The sequence below is a fragment of the Apium graveolens genome, chromosome 5 (assembly GCF_009905375.1).
Source record: "Apium graveolens cultivar Ventura chromosome 5, ASM990537v1, whole genome shotgun sequence".
Taxonomy (NCBI): domain Eukaryota; kingdom Viridiplantae; phylum Streptophyta; class Magnoliopsida; order Apiales; family Apiaceae; genus Apium; species Apium graveolens.
The window spans coordinates 196360427-196377752 of NC_133651.1; the positions used below are offsets into that span (position 1 = coordinate 196360427).

At 39.0% G+C, this 17326-nt stretch overlaps 1 protein-coding gene across 1 annotated transcript; it reads left to right on the forward strand.

Annotated features, from left to right (window-relative positions):
• The first annotated feature begins 15783 nt into the window (after positions 1-15783).
• Positions 15784-17326, forward strand: LOC141660548 (uncharacterized). The gene is made up of 2 exons (XM_074467543.1): positions 15784-16973; positions 17314-17326. The coding sequence occupies exons 1-2, from the start codon at positions 15784-15786 to the stop codon at positions 17324-17326; spliced, it is 1203 nt and encodes a 400-aa protein (XP_074323644.1).

Sequence of the window (17326 nt, forward strand, 5' to 3'; positions counted from 1 at the left end):
CAATAGATCAACTGAATTCCCTTTTTACCTCTTTCCAAAATTTCACAACATAGGTGGATCAAAACATTCCACGACATAGGTGGATCAGAACATTTTCTTTATCCAGTTTTCCAAAATCACTATCACCTATGTAATAACTCAAATTTTTGAGACCTTGTAAAACGTTTAATGAATAGTAACCCTGACGGACGGGAAAAACTTTTGAGCCCACACTATGTAGTACATGATAAAATCAGTTTTGGAGTTGATATTATGATTATACGTTCCAAATGAGTGTATGTAAACGCTATTAGTTTTCGAAGAAAACGAACTTTGAAAAATGACCATATTTATGACTCATCGAGGATTACGGGAATTGAAAAATGACCATATTTACGACTCTTCGAGGATTACGGGAATCACAATATAATTACAAGATTAAAACCCTACGGATTTATATCCAATTATGATAATTCAAAATATAAGGAATAAATGCGAAAGAAATTACATCGCGAACCATTTACGAGTAAGTATTACGAAAACGTTTAAGCGACCGAGCGAACGTGTAAACGATTAAATAAACTTAATGCACTAACTAACCATGGTAAGAAAGTAACCATGGTTACTTTATCAAATAGCGAGCTAGATATAGGATGATCAACCAAGGCTAATGAAATAGTAAGCTAAGGAAGCTAAAACAAGTAGCTTAGCTTGTAAACTAGGAAGCTACTTAGATTTGTCCATGGATTTGGCAACAAAAATAAACCTAGGATCCTAAACTAGGAGAACATCAAATCAATATAAGATATCACCGACATAATTTCCAAGAAGCAACCAAGGAAGCAAGCATAAAACTCTCTCCCCACTTCTTCATCAAACCATTCAGCTATTTTCCAAAAAAACCAAGGAATTCAAAATCAAATCTCCAAGTTCTAGCCATGGATAAATCCTCCCATTAATTCTCAAGCTTCCTAACAACCAATAAGGTAAGATAATTATTTGATCTCTTTTTATCAAGTTTTGATGGGTGAAATAAAATCAAGAAAGTTGCTAGTGAATAGTATGAATAGTAACTCTTCTTTGGTTTCTTGATTTCAATGGTGGTTTTAGGTTCCAAAAACCATACCAAGCACTCCCAAGCCTCCACCATCCTCAAGAATACATCGAAACCTTTCAATAAAGGTAAAAATCTTTGACCCAAATTTATTTAAGATTCAAATCCAAGATCCTTTTAGTATGTAGTTATAAACCTAGTTTTAGAGGGGATATTGTTGAAATCTTGATATTTAGCTAAGTAGATTTAAGTTTGATTGTTGTAGCCTCAAGAATATAATGTTCATGAGAGGATTTAGTGGGTTGATGATGATATGGTGATTGTTGGTGGTAGTATAAAGATTTAAGGCGTAAACGAAACTCCGATCATGAACGTAATTTCATTAAAACGAACAAAACGTAACTTTAAGTTTCTGCAGAAAGTCCCGAAGACGTAAACTGCAGTTTCTTGAAAACTAACCCTTGATTATGATCGAAAATTTTATAAGGATCGTTTAGGCACTTGAATCGCTTGATTCCGATTTACGGATCAAAAGTTATAACCGTTTTACTAAAAGTGATTTACGCGACAAAAACTGCTACAAATCACGAACTTTGAAAATATAAAGGATCGACTTAAAGTGTTCATAAATCATGAAATTTTTACAGAGAGTAGAATATTGAGTTTCCTAACTGTCATAAAAATTTCAAATGGAAATAATAATTTTTCAGTTTTATAAAAATATCGGAGCCAAGACCGCGCGATTAGAAACCGTAGAATCCATAAGCGGAGCCGACGGCGAAAATGAAAATGAACTTAATGTTCTTTGAAAAATGAAGCAACCATGATGTGAATAAGGACTTAAAGGAATAATAAGGAATTATGTTATGATTATAGATTTCCGAGCGAAACCTAGAGCATCCTCCATCTCGAGATACCGAGGCAAGTTTACGAACCCAACTCCACTTACTGTGGTGTTGTGAAAGGATTGTTTTATTATCATTGCATAAATACCATGTTTGCCATGATACATAGTTATTGAATTTTTGCATAATATAGCAATGTTGTACGATAAGTATATGTATCGTAAAATATTTATTTCCTCTTTAAGCGTGATGTATAATTATAAGGCCGAGAGTCGGTCGGGATTTTCTGATGAAAATCCGGGAATTATTCCGGTGATATTAGGACAATCACAAGTCCATAAAAGTACATTTTAAAGGGACTCAACGTCCACATACGAAATATTAAAACACCTCGAACTTTTATTAAAACGATTTCCCAACGATCATATTCCCTCAACTATATTTTATTATTCGAACAATAAATATTATATACCTATTCCTTTATTATAAGAGAAGTATACTCCAACGATTATTTATTTCAAACCCGATTAAACATTAAAGATTATTCATTTCGTAGACATAGACTAGTTGAGAAATAGTATTTTAAATATTCTTTCAAAGAGTAAGCTCATTCGAGGTTAATTATTTATCGATTATCATATTATTATTTATTAAAGGGTTTATTTTGATTTAAAAATCATGGATCCTGATTTAAAATACTTTCTGATTTTCAGAAAAAATCATTCGAATAATTTCAGAACGTCGGAGAATATTATCTCGACTGAATTAAATATTTTGAATATAGTTTCAAAAGAAACTCCTCCTTATATAACAAATATGTTGACAACGGTCAACTCACATCCTTAGTACTTCCTCCAAAAATTCTCGGAAGTATATATATATACGTACATATCCAAGTGTACCTATCAACAAGCAATATGCTTGGGGGAAAATATAAGTTCCATAAATACGATGGGATTCTTACAAGGACAAGGAGGGGTAGACTCCAGTACTTCGTGGACTGGGGAGACTACCAATTTACTACCACATGAGAAAGCATATTATATAGTGATGAACATGTGGAGTATGTGTACCTGAGAAGGATGGGCGCAAAACCGTGTCTTGAGAGGGATAGACGCGAAAAGTGTACCTGAGAGGGACGGACACAAAAAAGGCCCGAATGCGGCCAGGGTGATAAGCAATAATAAAAGGGAATCGTCCATCTACATGTAGAAAAGGTTACTTTTATCGCAGTATGACTGATCATCGTATGCGGTGGCTCCAACGAATGTCCTATTCTTCCAATTGGAATTGTGATGTAATACCGTAACCCAAGCCTAGGTGTTGGGTTTACTATTAAGGTATTCGCAGGATAATAAAATCCACTAAAGAATTGTTTATATATAAGAAGGTTTGTGTCACCAAGGAAAAACTAAATTCGAATAAAATATAATTATCATCTATGATGTTTTACGTAAGTTATCAGACAATCATTTTCATACTGTACATTATTATGCTGGGCATTATAGCTCCCACTTGATTTCTTAAATTGACACAACAAAACAGTGAATCAAGATGCCTACCATGAGAACCACAACCAGGAAACGGGTAGTAAATGGCCAGCTGTTATGTAGATTGTTTGGTGTTGTACCACAGGTAGTCCGAATAAGCTGGATTGATTTTCAGTTATTTTTAGTTCGGCTTATTTATAAGTATGAATTATGTAAGGTAATAAACAAAAAATGTATATTTGACCGACGGATTAGCCTTACTTAAAGGTTACTCCCCGGTAAGACTTAACAACTTTTGGGTTATAATAATTATCACTTTATGGTTGAACTACTCTAGCTATGAATGGTTCATTTCCAAGACAATAACCTGTAAGTGTGTGTGTGTGTGATAAGTTTGGGGTCTTAAAGTGTGAGTATTTATATATTTTAGTGTGAGGTATATGGTTTGTAGTAGTTTAGATGGCGTGGCCTCCGAGATTCCTGACACCGGATTTTGGGGCGCCACAGAAATGGTATCAGAGCCTTAGGTTATCAAATCTTGGAAATGATAGGATATAAAATACGTAGACATAAGGATAATAAATAATCAATTAGAGCTCAAGTCGAGTTCGTCGTCGGGCTACACGGGTAGTCTCGACAGTTTTTACCCTCAAGGGAATTCCGACTCTAAGTTAGTAACACCTTGCCTATTGTGTCAGGTACCAGTGGAGCCTATGAGGGAGGTTGACCCTGTTGATGATGTTATGGTTCCTGAGCGTGACCCTACTCCTGAGCTAGAGGACCCACCTATTGATGACTCAGATGATGACCCTACTTAGGATGTCCCGGAGGAGGAGACCGGCCTTCCTGTCCCCATAGCTGATGACGTTGAGATGACCCAGGGAGATGGCGTAGGCTGGAGGGATGTAGAGATGTACCCTCACCCGACCATTCACTCTCCTACCCCACCCCCAGGGATTCAAAGCCCTATGCCCTATGCTGATGATGATGACGAGGATGGGATATATGCACAGGTCTACGAGGCTTACGACATATCCTCTAGCGACCCAGACTCACCTCTACCACCCTCGGCGACCATACATGTAGCTGTACACGACTGGATGGTGGCTCAGCTTAACGCTGAGATCACTGCGGCATCTACTCGCATTGTGGAGTTACGCCAGGCACTGACAGCTGAGAGAGCCATCAGACTAGGATACCCAGGAGACTTCAGAGCTGCTTCCCCAGCCATAGCCCGCAAAGAGATTGATGGGATCGAGCTCCGTACCCGGGTTCAAATGAGGATGACAGCGATTGGAGGATACATCCCAGTAGTTGATGCAGAGATGACGTTGGAAGGAGCGATGAGGAGGGTGTGTGACCTCACGCGCAGTGAAAGTGATTGAGGGACTAGTGACTAGATATGGACCTTGAAGAAGGTTGGGTGACTTGTCACCAATTTTGATAGGATAGCTAGTAATAGATAGCGTTCCTAGCCCTTCAGGGTATACGGCTAATTATGTATTTATATTTCAGTATTTAGGATAAGTAATGATGTATTATAATCAGGCATGTATTAACTCGGCTAGTTGTTTTGTCCCCCAGATATAAGTGGGAGACCTTAGGAAATATATATCTAGCAGTTATTAAGAAATTGATGTCCATATTATTGCACTTTATAAAAACATGCTAGATAATAAATGACATGCTTATACATGAATAATTAATCCAACTGTAATAATTGCAACTATATTGAAAAATCTTCATTATCAGAACAATGCCACCCCGTAGAAGAGGAACCAGGGCACAGCCCGCAGAATCGGTTAACCAACAACGGAATAAACCTGACCCTGTAGTAAATGAAGAAAGTGAAGAGGACCTAGACTATAATGAATATGATGAGGAAGAATATGTAGAAGAAGAGGATGAGGATACCCGTCAGGGAGGGAACCCCATGAATGAATTTATGGAACTATTAAGAGCAAATCTGAACCAACAGCCTATTCCACCATAGCCACATGCTGCCCAAAAGACTGCAGCCACTGTCTTTAGGGCCTTCAAATCTCTCAAACCCCCAGAGTTTCTAGGATCTGCCGACCCCATTGAAGCACGGGCCTGGCTCAAAGAGATAGAAAAGTCCTTCAAGATACTAGGTGTAGAGGAACGACACAAGACCATTTTCATTTCTTACATGCTAAAAGGAGAAGCCAACTATTGGTGGGAGTCCAAACGAAACCTAGAGACTGATGTTGTGATCCCATAAGATAGATTTACCCGACTGTTCTTAGACAAGTATTTCCCTAGGTTTATGGCGACCCAGATGGAGATTAAGTTTCTGGAGTTAAAACAGGATAAGATGACTGTGGCAGAATATGAGGCCAAGTTTACTGAGTTGTCGAGATTTGTGCCTGAGTTCGTGAATACCGAAGAGAAGAAAGTGCGAAGGTTTCAGCTTGGTTTGAAACAGTGGATCCAAAACCGAGTGGCGGTGTTAGAGCTGACAGGCTATGCCACCTTAGTGTAGAAAGCCTCGATTGTGGAAGATGGCAGTGAGCAGTGTTTGAAGGAAAAGGAAAATAGGAAGAGGAAGATAGGAAGCCAAAGAATAGGAACCAGGAACAGGAGCCTTCCAAGCAGGTTAGTCAGGAAAGTGGTGTCCCAACCTGCACGAGGCCCCGGATTCAGAAAAGCCCCAAGTGAAAGTGTTGGCCAGGGCGGCGGACAATCTAGGGCAACATTTCATAGCCAACCCCGCGCCCCAATACCGGAGTGTCAAACCTGTAAGAGGAGACACCTTGGAGTGTGCATCCAGGCGAGAGCCCCTTTGAAATGCTATAGGTGTGGTCAAACCGGACACCTTGCCAATAACTGCAACCAACCCAGCATAACATGTTTCTAATATGGGAAAGTAGGACACATGAGGAAGGATTGCCCGACACTGAAGCCCTCAGCCTCAGGGATGAGCAGAGCTGCATCCAACCGACCCCTAGCTGCTAGGACCTTCAACATGACTGATCAAGATGTTGTCCGAAACACTGACGTGATAACAGGTACCCTTTTGTTAAATTCCGAGCATGCAAATGTCCTATTTGATTCTGGAGCAACCAAGTCATTTATATCTCAAGATTTTTCTAAAAAATTAAAACTTAACGCCATACCCTTACATAAGGTATTACAAGTGGAAATAACAAACCAAGAAATAATTCATGTGAATCAAGTACACCCTAAGTGCAAGTTGAAATTAGAAGGGAAGGTTTTCAAGGTTGACCTAATTCCATTTGCGTTAGGAGAATTTGATGTAATCTTAGGAATGGATTGGTTATCCAGTAATGGAGCGCAAATAGATTGTGAATGGAAGAGGGTAAAGATAAGAGTGCAAAATGAAAAAGAAGTAGTGTTTAAAGGTCAATGACAGAACCAGAAATTTTTGACCATGCTACAAGCAAAAAGATTGTTAAGGAAAGGTAACGAGGCCTATTTGGCTTATATGGTAGATACCAAGAAGGAAGTCCCTATTATACAGTACATACTAGTAGTGAACGAATTCGAGGATGTGTTTTCAGAGAACTTACTAGGGTTGCCACCTGACAGGGAAATAGAATTCGCTATAAAATTAGCACCAGGAACGGCACCAGTATCGAAGGCCCCATATAGACTAGCCCCGGTTGAGATGAAGGAATTAGCTTCTCAACTGCAAGAATTATTAGATAATGGAATGATAAGACCCAGTGTGTCCCCATGGGGAGCGCCAGTACTGTTCGTAAAGAAAAAGGACGGCAGTATGAGATTACGCATAGACTATCGAGATTTGAATAAGCTGATTATTAAGAATATGTACCCTCTCCTCGGGATTGATGACCTATTCGACCAACTCAAGGGAGCTGTACATTTTTCCAAAATAGATTTGAGAACAGGATATCACCAATTAAAACTCAAAACTGAGGATATACCGAAGACTGCTTTTTGCACTAGGTATGGGCACCGTGAGTTCTTAGTAATGTCGTTTGGGCTGACCAATGCACCCGCAACCTTTATGGATTTGATGAATATAGTGTTCAAAAAGTACGTAGATATATGTGTGATAGTTTTTATAGATGATATTCTGATCTACTCAAAGATAGAGCAAGAACATGTAGATTAATTGAGGATAGTCTTAGAAATCTTGAGGAATGAGAAATTATATGCCAAGTTCTCGAAGTGCGAGTTTTGGTTAAGAGAAGTTCAGTTCTTAGGACATGTGGTGAGTAGCAAAGGAGTTTTAGTTGACCCTGCCAAAATAGAGGCCGTATCCAACTGGGAAAGACCAACTACCCCAACAAAAGTTAGGAGTTTTGTGGGTTTAGCAGGATATTACCGAAGATTCGTGCAAGATTTTGCTAAGATAGCCGGTCCACTGACTAGACTTACCCGGAAGACAGAAAAGTTCGTATGGACAAAAAATGGAGGAAAGCTTTCAGGAACTGAAAAGGAGGCTGGTGTCGGCACCAGTGCTCACTCTTTCCGATGGAAAGGGAGAGTTTGTGATATACAGCGACGCAATGCTTAAAGGATTAGGATGTGTACTGATGCAGCACGGTAAAGTTATAGTGTATACCTCTCGACAATTGAAGGAGTATGAGAGCAGATACCCGACGCATGATCTAGAATTAGCAGCCATAGTGTTTGCCCTAAAAATTTGGAGACACTATCTATACAGTGAGAAATGTGAGATCTACACAGACCATAAAAGCCTCAAATATATTTTCACTCAGAAGGAACTACTTGTTGTCTTCCTCTTCCAAAAAACCCTAGGTCTTTTTCTCAGAGCTTCAAAGCTTTCCTTCAATTTTCAGGCTCTCTAAACTCCCAGGTATATTTCTTGTATTCTTCTTTGTTTTTCCGAAACTTTTAATTTTGTGTTTCTTTTTCTTCTCTTGCCTAGACTTTTGCCGAGATTTATGCTTGACTCTGTTTCTTTTGTACCTTTTTAGATGGCAGATAAGAGAATGACTCGTTTGGCCAAGATGAATGTGGCTAAAAAGTCAAATGAGTTCCCTATTCGTTCAAGGTATTCCTCCTTGATCGATATGATCAACACTCGTGGGGATGAGTACCACTCTGATGCTCATTTGGACGCGTTTGATCACATCAGCACATTCCAAGATGCTAAAGAGTTGGAGAAGCTAGTCAATATTTTCAAGATTCAGAAGCCCTACAAGTTGGTCTTTGCAAGCACCGCGGACAGGGCTTGTCATTGGAAAAAGGACGCTTTATGCGTCTATAGGGACACTCTCAGGGCCGGGATCAAGTTCCCTTTTCACCCTTTTATTCCTGTTCTTTTAGCAGTTGTAGGGATCAATCCTTGTCAACTCCCTCCTAACGCGTGGGGTTAATACTTTGCTTCTTGTCACAATGTGCTAAGCACAACGTGGCCCCAATTGTCGCTGTTTTCCGAAAGATCTTCCAGCTTAAAAATTGTTCTGATAAGAACCTGGGATGGGTCAGTTTGAACCAACGCCCCATAATTCCCCACATTGTTAATGGGAAGTCCATCCCTGACAACAATTTGGGGTGGAAAAAGGAATTTTTATACTTGGTTTGGGAAGGCGGCAACTGGGGGACGCTCTTCCGTTCGTCTTTTGGGCAAGTGGTAGATGGAAGCCCTAATGACATTGTGTTGTCTGAAGAAGAGACGACAACTTTCAATCTCCTTACCCAAGATAACGGGACATCTCATTCCTGGGACCTCATCAAGGAGACGATTTTGGTCGAGCGCGACCTTTCTCCTGTATCTATGAGAAGTAATTTCCAACCTTTATCTTTAAAATTTTGCATATTTTGCTTGGTCATTTTCAGCGGATGAGAAGATCGTAGAGGTGACCAAGCCCAAGAACTTGGAAATGACAAGGATGAAAAGGGCTGGGAAAGTCTTCAAGGACCCACGCCTGGGTGATCATTTCCCCGAGTTTCTCCTTCAGACGAAAGAAGGGGATAAGGAAGGCCCCAGCCAACCCTTACACACTAAACAGAAGCCAGGGGCCTTTTTCCAACCTGCCTGGGGAATCTGGGGAAAAGACACGATTGTCGAAAATACGAGGCATGCCAAAGAATGGTCGCTTCAGTCTATTTCACTGGTGGACTATCAGGATTTCGTCCTTCAACAGGACTTAGAAGCCAACGAGCTGTTTGGTGCTCAGGCCATGGCGACGGTAAATTATTTTTTTTTCTCATATTTATTTCATTCTTTTTCTTAGCGGAAACTTCATTATTTCTTTTCTCTCCTTTCTTTTCAGGCTAACGTTCATTTTCAAGGGGCACTCCATCAAGCCAAATCATGGAAGGTGGTGTATGACGACACTAACAAGAAGCTTGAGGAGGCCAATGAGCAAATTGAGAGCCTCAAAGCCCAGCTTGCCTCCTCGACTTCTGACTTGGAGATTGCTCGGGCCAAAATTATCGTTCTGAACGATCAAAAAGAAAAGAATTTTGATGGCTGGATGGACACTCCGGAGTTCAAGGATTTGATGGAGGAGCACGACGCCCTCACTCACCCTCTAAGCTACAAAGAAGGCTGGGATGCCGCCGTCGAGGCCATTCAGGCCGAGTATCCAGAAATGCTCGAGGATTCTGCCTTCCCTTGTCCTCTCAAGATCCCAAGGCTGGGGGGAGTAACAGATAAAGTTGTGGATCTCATTCACGAAGAGGATAGAGTTGTCCCTTCTGCTGATCATGAGGCTTCTTCGTCCAAGGCACCAATCATGAGCCAAAAAAAGAAAATAAAAGAGCTTGAGTCCAGTTCCGGGGAAGAGGAATCTTCCTCTGAGGAAAAGGCTGAGCCAGGTGTGAAAAAGGCCAGAGTTGAGGAGCCCTCAAAACCAGCATCTCCAAAGGCACCTGAGGCGTCTGAGGGTAGTTCTGAGGAAACCTCTGAGGAGACTTCTGAGGAAACCTCCGAGGGGCCAAATCAGGAAACATCTGATGAGACTTCAGAGAGTAGCTCCGAGGAGTCTGAGCCTTCTAAGCCGAGTGCTTAGCTTTTAAGTTTTATTCAATTTGTAGAGTACTTTTAAAAGTTTAACTTTGTTACCCTTCGGGGCTTTAATTAAGCTATCTTAGTTGTTTGTTCGCTTTTTTAATATCTTTTCTAAGTACTCGTACTATTCGAAGGGAGTTAGATAGTTCACATGCCTTTCCATAGCTTTTTCTTATACTTCTCGGTACTTGTGCCAAAAATGGATAAGCCAACTCAACCATGCATAAGATGAACCAAACAGTTTTAGGATACGTCCTATATGGAAACTTTATAAATTGTAAACTCTTTGGGACCCATCCCTTACATAATTCTTCGCAGAATTAGATAGTCTTATAAAACTAAAATACAAAATCCTAAGCAAGAAAAGCTTCAAGGTGCTTTTCAACCTACTTGTCATCTTGACAAGTGAGAATTATGCTAAATCATTTTACACATAGAAAATCTTCAGGTTTTGTGCATGCCAAGTTCTCGGGACTTCATAACCATCCATAGTCTCTAGCTTGTAGGTTCCTCTTCCTTGGACACTTTTGACCTTGTATGGCCCTTCCCAATTTGGGGCAAGATTTCCCTTCTGCCCAACACCGGAAGCTTCCACCTTCCTCAGAACTAAGTCACCTTGCTTGAAGAACCTTTTTTTAACCCTTAGGTTGTAGTAGAATGAAGCCTTCTTATGATATTCCACTATTTTTGCATGTGCCTCATCTCGTACTTCATCAATTAGATCCAGGGCTAATCTTTGCCCCTCCTCATTTTCCTCAGCATTAAAAGCTTGGATCCTGGGAGACGAATGTGATATCTCCACAGGAACAATCGCCTCTGCCCCATATGCTAACATGAAGGGAGTTGCTCCAGTTGTGATTCTACAAGTAGTTATATAGGCCCAAAGTATTGGGAGTATTTCGTCCACCCAGTTATGCCTTGATTTCTCGATCCTCTTCTTTAGTCCATCCAGGATTATTCGATTCGCCACTTCCGCTTGCCCATTGGCTTGCGGTGAGGTATGGAGGTAAACCGAAACTCAATCTAATTCTCCTCACAATACTTCTTGAATTCCTCATTGTTGAACTGTGTTCCATTATCGGTAACTAGGATACAGGGAATTCTATATCAGCATATAATGTTTTCCCACAGGAATTATGCAACCTGTTTAGTTGTGATCTTGGTCAAAGGCTTGGCTTCAATCCACTTAGTAAAATAATCAATGGCTACAATCAGGAACTTCCTTTATGTCGTGGCAATGGGGAAGGGTCCAAGTATATCCATTTCCCACATGGAAAAGGGGATGGGAAAGTTGATGGAGGTTAACATCTCGGGGGGTTTTCGAACAACAAGTGCATGTTTCTGACAGCAATCACACTTCTTCACATACTCTTTGACATCGGCCATCATCTCTGGCCAATAGAAGCCTAAACGGGTTTTCTTATGATCCAGTGCTCTGCCCCCCAGGTGTTGCCCACATATACCTTCGTTTACTTCTTCAAGAGCCAAGTGTGCCTCATCGGGCCTGAGACATCTTAAGTAAAGAACCACATAAGATCTTGTGTACAAAATCTCATCGATCAAGGAGTATCTCAGTGCTCGAATAGCTAACTTTCGTGCTTCAATCACATCATTTGGTAGCCAACCAGTTTGAATATGGGCCTTAATGGGATCTATCCATGACGTCCCCAGCCCTATAGGAGCTACAAGCTTAACATCAATGCTCCGTATCTTCAAAATATGGAAGTGTAGACTTCCAGAACTTTCCTCTATCTCTGATGAAGCAAACTTGGACAATGCATCTGCCTTAGCATTTTCCTCTCTTGGGATGTGCTCAACATGACATTCATCGAACTGAGTTATCACAGCCCTTACTAGGAGAACGTACTAAGCCATTGTGTCATCCATTGCCTCAAACTCTCCCTTGACCTGGGATATGACCAACTTTAAGTCTCCACAGACTTTTAAGTTCTTGACTCTCAGTGTTCCTGCTAGGCCGAGGCTAGCTATCAGAGCTTCATATTCTGCTTCATTCTTTGTAGTTGGGAAGTGTAGCTTCATAGCATATTCAATCAAGAACCCATCGAGGCTTTGCAAAACTAGCACTGCTCCGCTTGAATTTGTTTTTGATGCCCCATCAAAATAGAGAACCCAATATTCCTTCTCCTCAACGTCCTTTTATTTGCTCCTTTGTCACTTTTTGTGCTTTGAGGTATAGTATCTTCCTACCCCCCCGACTTCTTGGTTGGGTATGGTATATTCCACCACGAAGTCAGCCAATGTCTGGGCTTTTATTGTCGTTCGTGGCTTGTACTTGATGTCAAATTCTCACAACTCTGTTTCCCACTTAATTAACCTTCCACTTGCTTTGGGATTATGGATAATATTCCTCAAGGGCTGATTTGTTAGCACTTCGATCTTATGAGCCTGAAAGTAAGGACGCAGCTTCCTTGAAGCCATTACCAAGGCTAGAGCAAACTTCTCAATAGTTGAATAATTCAACTCAGCCCCATGCAGAATTTTGCCAACATAGTATACAGGTTTCTGGACTTTAAGTTCCTCCTTAACCAATACAGCGTGATAATCACATATTTTTGCATAATTTCATACCTATTTATTGCTTGCTTTCATATTTTAAATAAATTAATTTGTTGCATTCTCATCATTTTGTAGATATTTGGAAAAATGAGAAATATGAAGTAAAAAGGAGAAAAGGGCAAAAAAAATGAAAGAAGTATAATGTCACCAAGCAACTTGAAGAAAAAGCCAAAAGAAAGAGTTGGTGGAAATCAATGGTCAAGATAAACCAAACACCCATCTCACTTGGATGGCCAAGATGCACCCAACTCTACCCTAAACCCTAATTTTTAGCTATAAATACCCCCCCTTTCCCCCTTGTATTCATTAGCTTAGCTTTATCTTAGTTTACCCTAAATTTAGTAGTAGCCTCTCTTTTTAATTTCTAGATCTAGTTTTCATTTCTTTTGTAGTTGCTCTCTTGTAAACACTCTCTTCAATTAATATCATCTAAGCCTTTTTATTACATCTTTACCTCTACTTTTATGTCCTTTTATTTTTATATTGGGTTATGATATCTTCTAAAATCTCACAAGTTACAAATTTGGAGATTTGGAAGGAGCCCTATAGATTTAGTTTAATTGTTGATTTAATATTTTAGATTTACTTTTGGTGTAGTATTAAAATTAGGACTTTAAATTTTTAGATTACCGGTGAAAGTTCATTCCGGCAAACACTTGATTTTTGTCCGGGGTTGTTATCCTTTTAATAGATTCAGTTTCATGAAATGCGCCTTGGCTAATGCACTGCTTTGTCAACATGATTCTGTAATTTTCTTTCTTTCTTAGCTTGCAATTAAATAACCGTGTTTTTTTCCTTTGACAACTCAGTTTTAATATTGTTTTCGTTGCTGTTGTTCTTTCTATTCTCTGCTGCTACTATTTTTAATAACCTGCTCTGATTTCATTTGGTTTGGTAGTTATAAAATTTTCTTTTCTTTTTCTTTTCTATTATTGTTTTTTTTCCTTTACTGGTTCCATCTTCTAACATGATATAATGCCATTTCTTTTAGTAACAATGTTCTTTTGTTAGTTAGTTAATTAGAGCATGTTTTGTTTTAGGCCCATGGTTAATTTAGGCCCATAGTCTAACAGTAGCCCATTTCTTTTTTTTTGTTTTTTTTGTCTATTGACTATTTCTTGTCCACGTTAGTGTAAGTTATGGCCTATTTCATTTCTCACACAATATTAATTGGTGCTAATTAAATCTGTCATTAATTTTATAGATTAATTAGTAGCATGAATTAGTTTTAACTTAATTATCTGTTTAAGCTAGTAGAGTTTGCTTTCCATGTTGAATTTGCACGCATGTAAAATCAGGCCCATCATTTAACTTAGAGCCCGGTATGTGTTCTATGTTCCTGGCCCATGTTCCTTTTGTTTCTTCATGAGTTTTGCTAGCATGACCCAAATAACTTATGTCCATTTCATTTTATTTCCTGCAGTAGTAACTTTTATATAATAGAGTAGCATTTAATTGTCATCATTAATTCTCTAGTAATTACTTATTTTTTTAATCACCTCATTTAAGCTCGTAGATTATTAACAATCGAACCTTTTAATTTGATTCATCTGCATTTAAATCTAAATCTTTAATAAAGTTCCTTTGTCATAATTAGTATGCATGTTCCTTGCTTCTCTCTTATTTAGTTACTTGTTTAGAATAAAAAAAATCTTTCTCAAAATTAAAATTTTCTAGTTCGCCTAGATTAAAAATTAAGTTTGTGCGAAAAATTTGTAGTTCTTGTGGAACGAATCTAAAATATTAAAATGATGAATTGTGCGCTTGCAATTTAAAAATGTTTATTTTAGCACATCAAGTTTTTGGCGCCGGGGACTATAATTATTTTTCGCGCCTTAATTTTTAATTTTTCGAATTAGTTTTACCTGCTCTCTTTGTTTAATTTTTTTAGAAAATTGAAGATTTGAAAAGCTCGCTGGAACTTCGAAAATTGCCGAGGCTCGAAGGAATTTTTGGAAGCTTGCTTGGGTAACACGTATCTCTCTCTTTTCGCATTTTTCACTAGTTAAAAAAATTCACAAAAAAATTGAAAATTCAAAAAAAATAAAAATTAGTTAATTAAATACATAATTGTTGCATCATGCATTTGTTCACCTAGGAGCACATCATCTTAGATTTTATTTTCTTGTTTTTAATTTTTCGTACCTTATAAATTGTGGTGATTGCTGGTGGACCCAAGGTACATTAAATTTCTTCTTTTCTTTAGTTAGGATACATAGTGTAAGCATTCATAATTGTTTATTGCTTTTATATCTCGTTGTGTGTTGCATCATTTAAATAAACTTTAAGGGCAAAACCACATCACAAGATAAGGGGAGGGATTTCATCACTCTTTCCTTGGCCCACAACCATTAAATCCATCATTTTGCATACCATAGCCTTTTTAATAAAATTAAGTAGACATTAGCCTCTAGGACTTCGCGCTCAACTAGGAAGAAAACCTGAAACGATCAAATCTCTAAGTATTCATTCTTTGGTGTCTAGGCTAGCGAAAGCTTACCTGGCCATTTAGATTTGGTGACTAGGCTGGTGTTTAGCCTCTTGGCAATGCTTGCACCTACCTGGCCAATCAGAAAGAATACTTTTAGTTTTGTGAATTTTAGTAATATCTTTTTGTTAGGAGCAAGTCTAGAATTTTTAGGGAACCCTAGATTTAGAATTTTTCTTTCGATTTTTCACCCTTTCTTTTGCGTGTTTTAAATTCTTGCACTTATTTGCTACTTGATTTATATCCTGTTTATGCGTACTACGTGGATTAGAGATAATTCATCTAGGTTAGTGAGACCAATTGAGCGTACTTCCTCATCAGAATCTGAACCCATAGAAATTCTTGAACCCGTAGTAAACATGGCAGTTTCTCTTAAGGTTCGTTGTTACCCCGCCCATTCGGCCCAACCTTCTTGTATTACTCTCCCACCGGTTAATGGTAATAATTTTGAAATTAAAGGTCATCACATTAGCATGTCACCTAAATTTACCGGGAGTGAAGGTGAGGATCCGTATCTTTTTATTCATGAATTCGAGGAGGTTTGTGCCTTACAAAAACTTCAACAATTAACCGAGGATTCCATTAGGCTTAGACTAATCAATTTCGCTCTTAAAGAAAATGCTAAAAAATGGTTATATAGCCTACCGGTTAATTCTATTTCAACTTGGGAGGGATTCGTAGTCATTTTTCTAAAAAAATATTTTCCAAATCACAAGACTACGAGACTTACAAATGAGATTAATCAATTTCATCAAAAGGAAAATGAGTCTTTTTGGAAATATTTTGATAGATTTAAAAATCTTTTGTCCCAATATCCCCACCACGGAATAGAAAAGTGGAGACTTTGTAAGATTGTTTACGAGGCCTTAGATAGTTCTACAACCGCATTGTTAGAGTCTATGTGTCAAGGCAAATTCATGGAAAAAGACGAGGACCAGGGTTGGGAATTTTTCGAGGAACTAGCAGAAAAGACCATGTTGTGGGAGTCTACTAGGGAGCCGAATAGGAAGCCTGGTAAGCACAATGAAACACTCGGTTCATTAGCTAACAAAGGCTTGCATTTAGTTGGTAATTCTATAGCAACCGAAGCGAAGTTAGCTACTCTCACTAGAAGATTAGAAGCTTTAGAAACCACTAATGCCCCTTCTCAGGCGTCTATGTGTGCGAACTATAACTCTTATAGTCATGGACCTCAAAACTTTCAAGAGTTTAAGCAAGTGAATGCTATGTTTCAACCTAGACCTAAGAATGACCCTTTTGCACCCACATACAATCTCGGGTGGAAGAACCACCCAAATTTTTCATGGACCCAAGGCCAAAACTACCAATCTCCTCAACCCACTTTTCAAAAGCCTAATCCAAACTCTTATCCCACTTCTAGTCAAAATCCTTATCCAAACCCAATTCAAGCACCCTTGAATCCTCCCGGATTTAATGATTCGGATAAGAGACTTAATTCCTTAGAAAAGAGCATTGAGGCTTTGCTAAAATCTCAAACTAATTTGACTCAATCTCAACAAGCCTTCATGCAAACCATGACCCAAGATAGGCAATTATTGAATTCCACTATTTTTGCATGTGCCTCATCTCGTACTTCATCAATTAGATCCAGGGCTAATCTTTGCCCCTCCTCGTTTTCCTCAGCATTAAAAGCTTGGCATTTTCCTCTCTTGGGATGTGCTCAACATGGCATTCATCGAACTGAGTCATCACAGCCCTTACTAGGAGAACGTACTTAGTCATTGTGTCATCCATTGCCTCAAACTCTCCCTTGACCTGGGATATGACCAACTTTGAGTCTCCACAGACTTTTAAGTTCTTGACTCTCAGTGTTCCTGCTAGGCCGAGGCCAGCTATCAGAGCTTCATATTCTGCTTCATTCTTTGTAGTTGGGAAGTGTAG

What these genes read in the sequence shown, in the direction of transcription:
- LOC141660548 (XM_074467543.1), top strand. Translation starts at nt 15,784, where the DNA reads ATGGCAGTTTCTCTTAAGGTTCGTTGTTACCCCGCCCATTCGGCCCAA.